At 51.3% G+C, this 15,305-nt stretch overlaps 1 protein-coding gene across 2 annotated transcripts in view; it reads left to right on the forward strand.

Moving 5' to 3' along the window:
* Window positions 1-13,872, forward strand: part of EPHX2 (epoxide hydrolase 2) — a 60,309-nt gene extending 46,437 nt beyond the window's left edge. For both annotated transcript variants that reach the window (XM_045991446.1, XM_045991437.1), the window contains 7 exons: window positions 2,645-2,719; window positions 4,754-4,787; window positions 6,764-6,866; window positions 7,760-7,829; window positions 11,490-11,570; window positions 13,164-13,222; window positions 13,393-13,872. In XM_045991446.1, coding sequence (XP_045847402.1) covers window positions 2,645-2,719; window positions 4,754-4,787; window positions 6,764-6,866; window positions 7,760-7,829; window positions 11,490-11,570; window positions 13,164-13,222; window positions 13,393-13,471 — 501 coding nt within the window. In that variant the 3' untranslated portion in view covers window positions 13,472-13,872. The remainder of the gene's footprint in view (window positions 1-2,644; window positions 2,720-4,753; window positions 4,788-6,763; window positions 6,867-7,759; window positions 7,830-11,489; window positions 11,571-13,163; window positions 13,223-13,392) is intronic.
* The last annotated feature ends 1,433 nt before the right edge of the window (window positions 13,873-15,305 follow it).

The raw sequence follows: 15,305 nt of genomic DNA on the forward strand, positions 1-15,305 counted from the left end.
ATAGCAGCAGGGCGCGGGACCAGAGTACAGATGTTATCATCCTCTCGGCTTTCTGGCCCTCACCTTTGTCCTCGTTCTCCCTGTTGATCCCTTGTCCTTTCATGTGGGTGTACAGACTTGTTTACCTTTCTGATCCCTCTGATTTTTTTATTGACCCACCTGGCATCCATCATCTCTTCTAAGGACCGTTTGCAGGTCAGAGCCCTGTCCAGACCTCTGGGCCTGTGGAGACTCTTCTAGGCCCTGGGCTGGTGACCTGACCGGCAGCTCTTTCTGGATGAGGACGCTCCCAGTAAATAAAAGCCCTGCCCCATGTGACAGGTGGGGCTGACCACGGTTTATCGATCAGTTAAAAGGCACTTCCTCCTGTGGCTTTTTTCTTGCCGGGGTTCATCACAGAGCAGAGGGTCACGACCGAATCTCCATCATAATTGAATCTGACCAATGGGAGGGGGGTTGTAATGAACTCTTCGACCTTGCTCGCTGCAGAAAATCTCAAACTGCAGACCCAGCTGCCAGTGATAAATGTTTCCTTCCGTGCCTGCTGCCGCCTCATAGATCAGAGCCCTCACCGTGTCGATGTGCAGAACACACAGAGTGGGCTATCCTGGGGCCTCCTAAACATGAGCAGGACGGAGAGAGCGGCGGGGCCCTGGAGAGACCTGGCCTATGGCTCCCTCCTCTCTTGAGAACATGAAGAGGAGGAAAGGACCCAACATCTATGTTCAGCCCCTGCTCTGTCCTAGGACCAATCACAGAGGCCCCCAAGTGGATGCTCCCCTGTCCTCAGGGTGGCCCCAGGAGGGCACGCTAAAGCGCTATGGGATCCTACAAGAATACAGTTAATTTAATGGGATGCCCAAAGGGGGACTTGGTTGACAAGGCAATTTTGGGGACAGATGTTAAAGATTCTTTGAAGGCCGCACTAAGGGAGCTAGGTATCCTTTTTTTTTTTTTTTTTAAGATTTATTTATTTTAGAGAGAGTGTGTGGGAGGAAGGGCAGAGGGAGAGAATCTCAAGCAGACCCCCCTCTCCCCACCCCCCGCTGAGTGCAGAACCCCACCGGGGCTCAGTCTCAGGATCCTGAGATCATGACCTGAGCAGAAACCAACAATCCCCCAGGCGCCCCCAGAGCTAGGCGTTCTTGATGGAAGTTTCTGGTCTGTTAAACCAGGGAGTTGAGAAGGTCAGGACGCCTCCTCAGAAAACTTCCTGTAATCCATTTCAGCCTGTGCCTGGGTACGTTCAGGTGAGCTGCTGGAAAGGAGGAGAAAAAAGTAGATTGGCACTGTGCTGTAGACCGAATGTTGAAACCCTGATCCTCGCTGTGGGGGTGTCAGGAGATGGGACCTTTGGGGGGGCGAATAGGTCATGAGGGTGGCGCCCTCGTGAATGGGAGGAGCGTCCTCTTCAGAGAAAGCTCTGTTGCCCTTCTGCCATGTGAGGGCCCGAGTCCCAAGACAGGGAGTCTGCAGACGCCTTGATCACAGACTTCCTAGCCTCCAGACTGAGGAATGAATGTCTGTTCACAAGCTCCTTGATGTATGGGATTCCGTTCCAGCAGCTGGAATGGACTAAGACACTGCCACACTCTTTCTCTGTGTCCTGCTGTAGCCTGGCCTCCTCGGGGCTGTGTTGGGGAAGGATCTTGATTCCTTCCTAGTAGTTGCCCTTGGGAGGTCTCTGCCCTGGGAATGGCTATATTTCTTTACACAGGTTTTATAATAGCTTTCAGGTCCAAGGGCTTTCAATTTCCAGAAAGGAAAGACTGGATTAAAATGTTCCTTTCATGCCCTAAAAAATCATGTCCCAGGAGACTAGCCAGTAAATTAGCATCCACTGATGGATCTCAAAGCCCCCTGCCACCCTGTCTTAGTGTCTGGACGTGCTCCTGGATGGGGGATTTGGTAAGAGGAAGGGGAGGTGGGGAGCTGAGGTATCCAGACCCTGAGTTTCCAGGACGAGAAGGGGCCCAGTATCTATGGAACTGATGAGGCAAATCCAAGTCGGAGACCTGGAAATGACCCAAGAACCGTGTGGATGAGTCATCACATGGAACAACGCTCCCATGAGCGGGGAGACCCGGTAATTTGTCACCATAAAGGATTTAGGTCCCAGCTCTTTGCAAGGCAACCTTGCTGCCCTGTTCTTTGGGAGATCATCCATGGGCATGGAATAATAATCGGTCTATAATCATTTAGGCTCAACTCAAAGAGGTTGGGTTTGAAGTTACCATAGCAAAATGAGATGCGTGCATGGAACACCTTTTGGCTTTTCCACTTGGAATCCTTGGAACCGTTCCCTTCTCACCAGCAATTAACTACTACTGTCCAGCCCCCCACCCCCACCCCACCCCCCGCCATTCCCTTAGAGGGCTTATTACAAGTAAGACATTCTCACTGCAGGAATTTCGAAAAACAGAGAAGAAAGCAACATCCATAAACCCACCTCCCAGGGAGGGACCACTGTTAGCATCTTGTGTTTTATTTGAAGCTTTTTTTAAAAATGTGTGTTTTCAGTCGAAAAATCCAGACTGATGCACTTCTAACAAAACGTGGGCTGAATGGGACAGACGTTGGGGGCTTTCAGCTTTCGGTAAGATTTCTGCAGAGTCCTTCCTTTTGCTTTCTTGATTTGTTTTAGGGAGTGGCTGAAGCCGAACTGGAACAGAACCTGAGTCGAACTTTCAAAAGCTTCTTCAGAGCAAGTAATGACATGGTGAGTGTTGGAGAGGGCAGGGTAGTGGGGGGCACAGGAGGGGAGGAATGGGGAGCTGCAGAGGCTGGAAGGTCTCTGGAATGTTTCCGTGGGAGGGGAGGCTCCTGGAGTGTAGCCGGGTCTGGAAATGAGCACGTGGCCTTCTTTTTTTTGACTTCTGTAGTCAGGTGCTGGAGGTCCTCACTCCGCCCTCTCAGCCGATCCCCTCGTCGTGGGGAAAGCTTACATCCTCCCTGACCCACACCAGTAGGGCTTTGAGATGAAGATCAAAGACGGATTATAAAGGATTTTAATAGCAACAGTTGAGAAGTTGTGCTGTGACTGCTGCTACCATTGTCACATGCAGAGTTGTCCAAGTCTCAAACCAGTTGAGATCACTAACGCTTGTGTTGGAAAGGAGCCTAGAACGCTTTAACTCCATATTTGCAGTCTGCTGTCTTTTTTTTTTTTAAGATTGTATTTATTTATTTGAGAGAGAGGGAGAGTACTCGGGGGAGGGGCAGAGGGAGAGGGAGAAGCAGCCTCCCTGCTGAGCAGGGAGCCCTATTCGAGGCTCAATCCCAGGACCCCAGGATCATGACTCAAGCTGAAGCCGATGCTTAACCAACTGAGTGACCCAGGTGCCCCGCCCCACCCCAGCCCACTGCCTTATGTATAGGTTGTCCTGTCATTGCCCTTGTTCATTCATACAGTCAGTGCTGCTGAGATGTCCCCATGTTTGCCAGCATCCTTGCTGGTCACACCTGGCATCTTGCTTCTTTCTGTTTCGTGCCATTTTTTCCTTCCTGAAGTACCTTCTTTGGTAGTTCTCTCCATAAGAGTCTATTAATAATAAACTTACAATTTTTTGGCCTGAGAATATTTTCATTTTGATCTTCAGTCCTGTAGACTAGTTTATCCAAGTATGGAATTCTAGGTAGAAGTTTCCATCATTGCTTATGAAAAACCAGCCCAAGATCTGCCCTTCTCCTTGTATACAGTGATGTCTGATCTGCCATTCTATCCATCTTCGAAGTTTTCTTTTTTAATTTCCAGGAACAGGGTTTTTGTTTATGTATGGACGTTGTAGTTGGTTCTTTTCCAAACCATTCTAATCTTTTGGATTCTTGTGTTCTTGTTCCGTCTTTTATGTCTTTAATCGTGTTAAGCATACTTATTTTTTTCATTCTTTCTCTCTCACTCTGAAAGTCCTATTATTTGGTATTCTTGGGAGACTGGGATTTTACTGTTTGCTGCGTTTGCTGTCTCACGGTGGGGCCTGTGTGTGTGCGTGAAGGGGGTGGAGGTGTGGGGGAGTGTTCTGTAGTTTTGCTTTGTGAGCTCATCTTCAGCGGCACTGAAACTGCACCAATCCGCTTCTGCCGGGCTTGAGAAAAGACCCTCCTGTGCTTTAGCATTTGCTGCTTCTGCCTGGCGTCCATGGGCGTGACCAGCCCAGGCCTGCTCTTCTTGTTGTTTACCTCGAAGCTTGGGGGTTTCCAGAACCCGCAGAGAGAGTAGGCTTAAACCTGAGCACCTGTGAAGGCAGCCTTATGGCTGTGAATTCCTAGAGGAGCTTTCTGTGGTTTCCTCTTCGTACCAGACTGAAATGAAACAACTCCTTTGACATTGCTCTGCCATGACATCATCCACCATGATGGGTGGATTTTTTTCTAATGCACCTGCATTAGACTGCAGATTTTCTGGGTTTCTGGTAGAGGGGCAGGGAGTATCTCCTGTTTAACTGCCCCCCCCGCCCCCGCCATAGGTCTAAGGTCTCATCTGTTCCCCGTGGGTTGTATCCACTCAAATTCTTATGTGACTAAGGCCTGCAAGCACCCAGGAGCAGCCTTGGTGCGGAGCTTTGGTTCTTAACTGCTTTCTGCTTTGACCTCCATGCTGACGTCTCTAGCTTTCTTGGGAGTTGTGCGTGTTTGCGTAACCTGATGGCACTCATAGACCTTTGGTTGTGACAGGGTTTGCACATGACCTGTTTCAACATTTTTCCTTTACTTCACCCAAGACAACATTTCTAACCTTCCCTTTTCCCCACAGGCTTTTCTCAGCGTGAGCAGAGTCCGTGAAATGGGTAAGAGAGGTTCTTAGGAGGGAAGGGGGATGGGAGTGTCATGGCAGAAATCAGCTAAGGGTTAAACAAGTGTCCATCTGACTGCTCTGAGCAGAAGCAACACCCCCACCGCACACACAACCACTAGCTCTGAACTGTGATTTAACAAAACACCCCCCATTCCCCCCTCCTCCCCCCTCCTCCCCCCCTCCCCGGCCCCCGCTGGTGAATAACCAGCCCTCACCCTAGCCCTGGGCTGACCTGACGACCTTGGTTCCTGCCCCCTCCCCTAGGGAACTCTGGGTCCAAGATCTTAAGCGGTAAGAGCTTAGGGGAATCTTAGAGCTTGTCAGGGCAATCCCACCCTCTGCTGATAAGGACCAAGGCCCAAGGTAGGGACTAAGGCCCAAGATAGGGACTGACCTTTGCAGTGTCACCTGATGCTCGAAGAGCCCAGGTCAGCTAGACCTCAAGCCAGAACTCCTCTGTCATAATCCACTGGCCTTTCCTCCCTCCGAACACCTCGTTCCCGTTCTTTCCAGTTCCTCCACATGAAGACCATCCTTGTTCTCCCTCCTGGGTTGGATGTAAGTGCAGAGTTGAAGCCCTGCACATCCCCACGGCGCACAGATCCAGCACAGCTCCCACGAAACCTTGCTTTTGCCCCCGCCTCCCCCATGGAGGCCCTGCCAGTGTGCACTTATATTAATAAGGATTGTTGCCTCTCCTTTGAGCACCTGCTGTGTGCATCAGACACGGGCCTCACCCCCTTGAGATCTACTCTTTATCATCCTCATGACATCCTTTAAAAATCCCATTGTTACCACTCATCTGCGGAGGAAGAGAATGGATCTCAGAAGAGTTAAGGAACTCATTCAGAGGGACAAGGCTGGACTTAAACTCCTCCTACCCTAAATGTCATACTCCTCTCTCTGGTCAAGAAAGCCTCCTCCCTCCCTCTTTCCCTTCCTCCTTCCTTCTCTCCTTCCCTCGCTGTCTTCCCTCTTCCAGGCAGTCACTTGTTTGTTCCTTCATTCCCCGAGCACGTGGAGCTCACACTTGATGTGACACAGGGACAGCCAGTCAGATACACGAAGCATGGCCACTGCCCTCAGGGAGCCTACAGTCTTTTCGGGTGGTGGATTGCAGTAGTCACAGGAGGAGAGCAGGTGGGGGCTCTTACAGAGAAAGCCAGGAGCCCCAGGTCAAGGGGTCTTGGGGAGGCACCCTGATCACATACCCCTTTGATAACATCTCACGAAAGTCAGCCTCACCCAGAGAGGCTTCAGGAGCCTGAAAATGGTGAGTCAGCCCTGTTCAGGCACTGGCGTCACTAGCCCTTCTGGCTGTTCCCTGTGAAATAGCAGCGGTCTGCAGGCTGCCCATTGTCATCGCAAGGTGGATGCCAAGGGGACTGGGGACTGCCAGGACACAAGGTACACCTCTGAGGACAAGCTAGGATTCCACACTGTGCAGAGGATCACGAGATCATGTTGTAGAAGGCAACAGAACGCGTGCTCCCTGTCCTGGATTTTCCTCTAGGCTAAGAGAAAAATCAGAGCACACTCTTATGAAAATTCTGAGTCTCAGAGGAGGTATCTAAAGAGGGATGTTATTAGTTAAGCTAACAGAGGGGTGAGAGGGGTAGCCGGAGGGCTGATGGGGCCTGGTAAACAGTAAATAGTGTCCTGGAATTAAGTCGTGAGTTTTGAGGAAAGGGATAATTTTTGTCCCCAAGTTTGTCCTGGAAGGGGAGGTGCATGTGCATGATATCACTGGGTTCCAGAACGACAGCAAGGGCACAGATTCACAGCTTGAGAGGAGATGAGCTCGTTGTGCAGAGAGAGAGAGAATGAATGAAGGAGCACAAGACCCTTCCCCAAGAGTTAAATGGGCCAGGGGAGGCAGTTTGGTGCCCAGCCTCAGCTGGGAACACGCCAGAGTCAGAACTCCGGCGCCTGGCCCTGGGCTGGACGCGAACAGGTGGCTGTTTGCAGGAGGACTCTTGGTGAGGGCCCCGGAAGAGCCCAGCCCCAGCAGCATCGTCACCGAGGAGGACATCGGGGTCTATGTGCAGCAGTTCCAGAAGTCCGGTTTCAGGTAAAGACAACAGTGCCCCAAACGCAGAAGAGAGACGATTGGCCAAGAGGGGCTCTTCTGCTGTCAGGGTACAGGGTGAGGCCTGCTGTGCTTCCTGGGGACACGTGACCAGCTTCTGCTTGAACTCCTCTGCTGTCCGGAGGCTCACTCCTGAAAATTCTTGGCCTGCTCTAGTGTGGGGTAGATAACCCAGCTTGCTTCCCCCTTGTGCTGATGGGCCCCCTCGGAACAGACGATTAAAAACATTCTTTCAGTCATAACTCCTGAGAGGATCAGAGGACAGCTCTGGGTTCTTTCTCAGAAAAATACAAAAGCCTAGAGACACTCAGAAGTTGCATGTGTCTTCAGGGGAGGGTATCAATGTCTCCTTTTCTTGGTGTTTGTTGGTTGGTGGGTTTGTACTGAGGACTGGGAGAGTGTTCAGGTCCAGCCCCTGGCCATCCTTACCTGTCCCGAGAGGCCTCTTTGAGCCACCTGCCTATGTCCCACTGGAAGGAGGTCACCTCCGCACCACAGCCACTCCCCGAGTCCCTTTCCAAGAGGTTCCGGGCAGAGGAGTGTCTTCTGGCTGGCGGGGGAAAGAAACAAAGCTCCCCACCCTCCGAGAACATGGAGTCCTGTAGGGCCAGCATCTGTGTGTTTCGGGAAGCCCCCTCCAGTGGCTGTCTCGGCCAAGCCCTGAATGCCCACACTAGGCCTCGCTCGTTAACGCATGGCGGGTGTGTCAGGCAGCCAGCTGGGACCCCTGGGCTCTGTTGGGCTCTTCCCTGCAGACACCTTTGCTCCCACTGGGAATAGCGGCTCTGAGCAGAGCTGGCTCCCTGTGAGGTCTGCAGCGTGGTCCTCTCCTGAGAGCTTTCCTGTTCTTGTTCCCTGATCTCCCCCGCCCCCAGAGGTCCCCTGAACTGGTATCGAAACATGGAGCTGAACTGGCAGTGGGGCTGCAAAGCCGTGGGATGGAAGGTGAGTGCTGGTTCAGTGTGGTTGCCCTCCCCTGTGAGCCCCTCTGGGGACTCCTCATTGGTTCAGTGAGTCTGGCTTGGGGTCAGAGCTGGGGGGGGGGGGGGGCGATGGGCAGGCCAGTCTGACTTGCCCTCTTTCTCCTTTCTGTCCTTTCCCTCCACTCAAGGGGGTCCTTGGAGGACTTTTCCTGATGCTTTCCTTGGAATGGCTGAGAGCGGCTTTGGGGCAGGGCAGGGGTCTAGCAAGGTGACCCCAGTGCCACCGGGGAAGACCCCAGGTCTACTGACTGTGCCTCAGGTCAGGGCAGCAGAAAGTCCCAGAAGACTCCCAAAAGGGAGAAGGATCATGGAGCCCCCATGTCACAGAGCAGCATGAGGTCCTCTCAGAGACACCTCTCAGAGAGCTTTAGCCGCTGGCTACGTCAAGTCACCCAAGTCAATCTGAGCCTCCATGTCCTCATTTGCCGAGCAGAAGATGCATTTCCAATCTCTGGGTCTGCAAAGGGAGTAGAAATAGACCCTGCTTTTTTGAAAGTTCACTTTTACAGAAGACCTACATTAGTAATAGGTTTTCAGTGACTGAAAGAAATTGAAAGAGGATTTTCGCTTTTAGGGGAAAAAAAGGCAAAAAAGCAGAAAGAGCATTCAGCATTTCTTTCACAGTGAATCATTAGAGAGAGGTGGTTCACAAGCCAGAGGGCCCCGCCACACCCCTTCCCCAGGAACTCCCCTCTGTGCCTCTGCGGCAAGCCGCCGTGGCTTTGAACCCCGTCTCTGAGTACTTGGGCTTGACATTGCTCTCTTTTGTGCATCCATTAGCAAGATGTTTCCTAAGGTATCAGAGAAGCCAAAAAGAGGTTATTTGGGGGGTCTGGGAAAGTTCAAAACTGTTTTCATATAAATTAATGGTGATTGCTTCTTCACCTTTCACCGTTTCGGCTTACAGCGGTTTTCACAGGAATGCTGTACATTTGGGCAGCCGGGGAAACCTGTGACAGGTGTCCAGGGTGCATTCAGAATGTGAAGAAAACCTATGGGAAATTTCATTTTCACGTTCCTCAGCTCAGTCAACTGCCGTGGTTATTGTTGAATAATAGTGAATCTTATTGATTCACTAAAGCGTGAATGCCCTCTGTGTGCCAAGCACTGTTCTAGACCTCGGGGATCCCGTGGCAGTTATAAAGGATGAGGTCCTGACCTTGTGGGGTCAGGCAGTAGAACATGGAGCATGTAGTTAAGAGCAGGCTGGGCAGCAAGTTGGCCTGGGATCTAATCCCTGTGTGACCTTGGGTCAGGCACCTAGCCACTCTGTTCTCTGTTGCTGCTTCTGTAATATGGGAATGACAAGAACAGTGCTTACCTCCTGTGTGAGTAAGGATAAAATGGATTGATGCGCACCAAATGCTTAAACCAGCGCCTGGCACATACCGGTCGTTCCATTAAGGCTCATTATCTTTGTCTCTCTCATCTGTGATTGACTGAAACGACAAAACCACAGTTTGATGGGCAGACATCTCTCCCAGCATGGAGGGGCATGATGACAGTCTTTGGGAAGGTGACGCCAGAGGCGCTAACGTTGGAAACCCCATTCTTCTACAGCTGCCTCTCAGATCTCCCTCCTCCCCCACCTCCTCTTGTTTCCCCATAACCAGTTTACATTGTGACTTGGAATATTCTAGAGTGTACAGCAGCCCCACAATGGGTTCCCACAACAAAATCACATCCGAGTACCCCCTGGTTCTTCATCGTTTGGTGACAGGGCTGCAATGAGAAGCCCCTGGTTGTGCACATAGGGGAGGAACAGGGCAAGTCCCTTAAATGGGGACAGACCGAAACTCTTTGAAAATTATAATGGTGGAGGGAGAACGAGACACGAGAGGAAGCCAGTATCCGTGGTAGTATCTGCCAGCAGGTGAAAGCAGAGCTGATGTCACGTTAGTGGCAGTTGTGGCTGACCCATTCACTCTGCAATCCTGGCTGACCTTCTTAGGCATTCATTGAATGCAAAGAAAAGGAATATTGATCTCCACTCAAGGGCATCTTTCCTCCTTCTTGGTGTCATCTCTTCCGTTCTGTTAAACCCCAAAATTCAGCTGAGTAAATTTGAAGACCTAATTGGCTTTATTCAGTGATTCCTGAATCAGGCAGCCTCCTGTCCAGCATGGAGAGGGGCGCTCTGAGGAGCTGTACCAAGGGGAAGGTTTTAATAGGAAGGAGGGGGTGGCTAGAAAGTTCTAAGTGAAAGAAAAGGGAGGATTGTTTCTGGCAAGGTCACCTTCCCTTAGGGGAAGGGTCAGGGGTCTTAAGCACATTCCCTCACCTTCCTGTGGGGGGACAGAAAGGGCCCGTGTGACAGATGACCTCATCAGTGCCAATCAAAAAAATTCCTGCCTGGTGAATGAGGCATTTCTGGGGGAGGTCGAGATGCAGTTAGATTAGGTATTAAGCTCTGGTTTAGTGGCTTGACCTGGCCCAAGTGACACCATTTGGGGCCTACGGTTTTCTTTTTACTGTTCTGTGAAATATCAGTCACGTAGAGTGGGTCAGCACGCATGTTCTTACGTATACACACACACACACAACACCACCCCTCTGACACTTCTGGTCGCCAAATATCTGGGGGGTCCCCCCCCCCACCAAATAATTCTCTGCCACACCAACTGAGTGTGCTGCAATTCACATCCATTCTGACACCGTCTCCCCGGAGATGGCGTTGGGTCCCACACACAAGGGTCCCCCCAAGACTTTCCCCACCTCAGATGCCAGTCAGCAGTCCAGCTTGTCACCTGTGCTTCTGGTGGACCAGTGGTCCTTCCGCGGTTCCCGCAACTCCCTGCTCAGGTTTGATTAACTTGCTGGGGTGGTTACAGAACTCAGGAAGGCGCATTTGCCGGTTTATCAAAGGAGATGGCAGAGGGCTTCGCTGCCTGCAGAGTTGGGGGGTATCGCCCACCCAGGGTGGATTGTATTCACCAATGTGAACACCCCCCATACTCCAACCTATAGGGATTTGGGGGGTTTTATGCGGGCTTACTCATGTAGCCACAATCAATTATTAACTCCATTTCCAGCCCCTCTGCCCTCTCTAGAGAATGGAGGGGATGGGCTGGAAATTCCAAGCTTCTCATCATGGCTTGGTCCTTCTGGTGACCAGCCCCCATCCAGGAGCCGGCCCAGCGATGCCTCAACAGAAAAAAGATGGTCCCAGTGCTCTATCCCTTTGGAATTTACAAGGGTTTTAGGAGCCCCGTGTCAGGCAGGGATGGGGTCCAAAGACCAAATATCAGAACAAGATGGCTCACGATGTCCTTATCGCTTAGGAAATTTCAAAAGGGTTTTAGGAGCTCTGTGCCAGGAATCAGAGCCAACACAAATACACATATTGTCTACCCTCTCACACCACCATTTTAGATCTGCAGTAATAGCGATGCCTTCTTCCTTCAAAGCCTGGGGAAACAAAGCCAGGACCAACAGCAGTACCATAGTGGGCCCTTGTGGGGGTGAGGGGAGCAGTGTTAATAGTGGAGGAAGGCACAAAGCATGAACATGAAGGTACTGTGTCCTCGCCCTGGGAGAGGGGGCCCTGAGTGGTGGAGGGGCACGAGTCGGGTACATTTCCTCCCTCCTGTGGTTGCTCCCACTTCCTGTGACCCTTCCGCAGATCCTGATTCCAGCCCTGATGGTAACCGCGGAGAAGGACCCTGTGCTTGTTCCTGAGATGTCCAAGCATATGGAAGACTGGGTAAGGGACCGGTCCTGCTCTGGGGTCATTGGTGCTTCCCAGCCGAGGGCACAGGCGTCATGGAGAAAAGGTGGCAGCTGAGGACACAGCAGGAGATCTTCTTGAATCATGGGCTCCACCGGGTTCCCTGTCAGCATCACTGTCACCTCTGGGGGGCAGCAGTCATCACTGGGGCTTCCTTTCTCCCGCACCAGTGTAGCCTGTCACTCACGCATGCGTGCATGCATTTAATCATTCGTCATTCGTTTCATGGGCTTTTACCATGCACCTGAGTAAGTGGGCACAGTGCCAGATTCTGGGCCGGGAAGGATGGATAAGAGACAGAGCCCATCCTTGGGGAGCTCACTGTCAGCAGTTCATCCTGAACCCAGGAGAGTTAGGAATGAGGTCTTTGCTGACCTTGGTGAACAGTAGGCTTGCCTGGCAGAGAGAACAGGAGACAGGGTGAGAGGCAGGGAACATGCAAGGCATGCTGGGAGAATGGCAGGAATTCTGTAAGCCTGCAAGATTCTGTGGAGCCCACTGCGCCAGGCTGAGCTTCGTACGTCCATGGGCATAAGCCACTGAAGGGAATTGGCAGGTGACAACCTTGTGGGTTGGAAGCTCATTCTGCTACAAACGTGGAGGCTGGTAGGAGCTGGGGAGGCTTCCAGGTGGGGTGACTGTGGGCTGGCTCATTTATCCTGCCTAACTGCTGGGAGCAGTCTGTCCACACTTGACTGTGGCTTTGTGAGCCTCAGCAGACACAGCAGACAGTGTGTTAAGTGGGATCCTGCCAAGGACACTCTCTGTGGGTCCTAGAGCCAGCTGACCAAGAGCTACAGAAAGCCGTGAGCCTGTTGGGAGGCCAGAGGAGGGACTCATTCTCTCTCTCCCTACCCTTTGAAGGTTTCTATAGAATTTCTAGTTCTTTGGCCGGCCCTTTCCAGCCCTGGCAACTGACTGCTAGCCTCATTGAGGTTTATGCTTGGAAGGGGTTGTGCTTGGCTCTGGGAGGAAAGCCACATTTTCCCCCCAGCGTTTTCTGCATTGTGTTGCACAGTTCAAGGCTTGTGTCGGGAGAGAGCGGAGGACAAAGCTGCCACTTCCTCCCTGTCCCTGGGGCTTGTTGCTGTGACCCACTGTGGGGGTTCAGAGTCCAAAAAAGGGAGGCTGAATAGCCCTGCATGCAGACCACTGGGGAGAAGGGAGGCAGCCTGCAAGGGTGCGGGGTGGCGGGGGTGGGACTCAGTCACGTCTGTGTGCACTTTCCAGACCGTGGGCAAGCTGCTTCCTAATAATTCTGAAGCGAAGCAATTTGTGGTATCAGGACAAGTCAGCCCTGAATTAGAATCTTAGCTCCACCACTGTCTGTGTGACCTTGGGCAGGTTACCTAACTTCTCTGTGCCTTCATCGTACCCCACAGGATTACAGTCAAGGTTAGAGAAGGCAAGGCACGTAGACTACCTGGCACATATGAGGAGCCCCATAAAAGCCCCTTCCTTTCCTAAATGATGCATGGTCTTCAGGGAGTGGTCTGTGGGGAGCGCTAACCAAAAACCAGACCCATTTGCATTCTGCCATTGACTTTTCTGGGTGGGGTTTTCTTGCAGATCCCTAACCTGAAAAGGGGACACATTAAGGAGTGTGGACACTGGACACAGATGGAGAAGTAAGGAGATGTTGGGCGGGGGGGTGACCCCTGGGTGGAGGAGATCAGAACTTCTGTTCACCTCCATTAGTAAGGCCTTTCCCGGCTTGGCCATGCCCTTCTTCACCTCTGCTTTTATGTAGGCTGAGTAGGTCTGGACAGGTGTGAATTGCCCTTTCTTCCCTTTCCAGGCCCACCGAGTTGAATCAGATCCTCACTGAGTGGCTGGAGACTGATGCCAGGGACCCACCAGTGGTCTCGAAGCTTTAGGCTGTGGCTCATGCCGGCCCCCAGCAGGTGTTCAAGCCCTTCTTCTGTTGGGCGCTGCCCTTGGAACCCAGGCAAGGCCTTGCCCACAGCTCTTAAAACCAGCAGCGTCGTCCCAAAGGGCTTTACTCCAGAGTGGTTTTCTTTAAATGAAGGGAGTCAAATCTCACGTAACTACAGATATAGGAAAAGTCGTGTATGATTCATTCTCTAGGTATAAAGGTGTTACTTTATCTCTAAGAGTGGTTCGTGTTCTCTAGGGGACAGCATAAGACAGCCGGGGGTGGGGGGGGGTGATTTCTCTTTGACTAACCAATTCGCAGTTTGGCGGCAAAATCAGCAGCTGATTTTGAGGCACATCTGACGTTGGAGCTCGTTTGTTTAATAAAGGCACAGCCACAGTGGTGCTTGCGTCTGTGTTCTGGGAGGAAGGCAGGGTCAAGGGCTGTCACCTTTGAATGCGTGTGTTTCCCTCGGCTCTTCAGTCTCCAAGGCACAGCGTGATCTGGACCAGCACTGTCCAGTGGAACTTTCTGTCCTGTGCTATTCGATGGAGAAGCCAGCAGCCCCATGGAACCGCATGCCCTTTCTCCCTGCCGCCCCAGAACCCTATGCCCACATACACGCATATGCCCTGAGCACCTGAATGGGGAAAATGGGCATGAGGATGTGAATTTCTCATTTAATTTTAATTTATATGAGTCTGAATGGTCCTGTGTAGCAGTAGCTGCCAGGGCAGACCCAGGGCACACTCAGGGCAGACCCAGACCTGCCCTCTAGCCATACCTTCCCCAGCCATGTCCAGAAACCACGTCTCTCTCTGGGTATGGCACCTCCTCTGGGCTTCAAGCCCTCCTCATCTTCTGCCCAGAGCCCCGAAGCACTTGGGTGGGCAATGTCATGCCTCACTGTTCAGAGGAATCCATCTAGCCACAAATGGTAAAATATTTTCTTAGCAGCTGTAGAAGTTTCTCCAGAGTTGGCTACCACACTCAGTTAACCGTCTGCCCCTCGAGACAGGAGGGCCCGTGAGAGAGGCAGCTGCCTGTTTAGGTGATTCATCCTTGATCCTAACTCAGCAGATGCCTGCCATTTTGCAGAGGCTCATTAGGTGTTTGCTGAATAAATCAGGATGGAAGCATGGATGCATGGATGAATGGGTTCGTTTCAGATTCTTGATTTGGTTGTCCTACCGGGTGAGGCAGATGGCCAATTGCATGACTGTGTCCATCATACCAAGCCTTCATGGAACAAGACTCTTGGGGCACCTGGGTGGCTCCGTCGGTAGATCCTACGACTCTTGATCTCAAGGTTGTGTGGTCAAGACCCATGTTGGGCATGGAGCCTACTTAAAAATAAAGAACGTGTAAAAAAAAAAAAAAAAAGATTCTTACTGAGACTCCTGACTTATCTGTTATTAGAACTAAATTCCGAAGGAGAAGACCTCCAGAAGTTAGTTCTCTACGAATCTTAGCATTAACTGGATAAATTGCAAAAATACACTAGTGGGTTTCTGCTGCATGGACTAGAAATGCAATCATCTTTGTAATAACACAGCTGAAGTATTTACAGTTAACTGTAGATGCTTACAGTTTTAGTATTTATGAGTGGAATCACTTCATCAGTTTATCTCAGTACATTTTGTCATGTATGTACAAGGGTTCTGAGGCTGGGTTCTACATTCAAAAGAATATCAATGATGTCTGTACTCCTGTAAGAGCTCTTTTTTTCACTGTGGTAAAATATACGCAACATGAAATGTACAATTTTAACTGTTTCCAAGTGTCCAAGTTCAGTGGCACGAAGTACACTCACTTTGTTATGTGACCATCACACC

This window comes from Meles meles, chromosome 2 (assembly GCF_922984935.1).
Source record: "Meles meles chromosome 2, mMelMel3.1 paternal haplotype, whole genome shotgun sequence".
NCBI lineage: Eukaryota > Metazoa > Chordata > Mammalia > Carnivora > Mustelidae > Meles > Meles meles.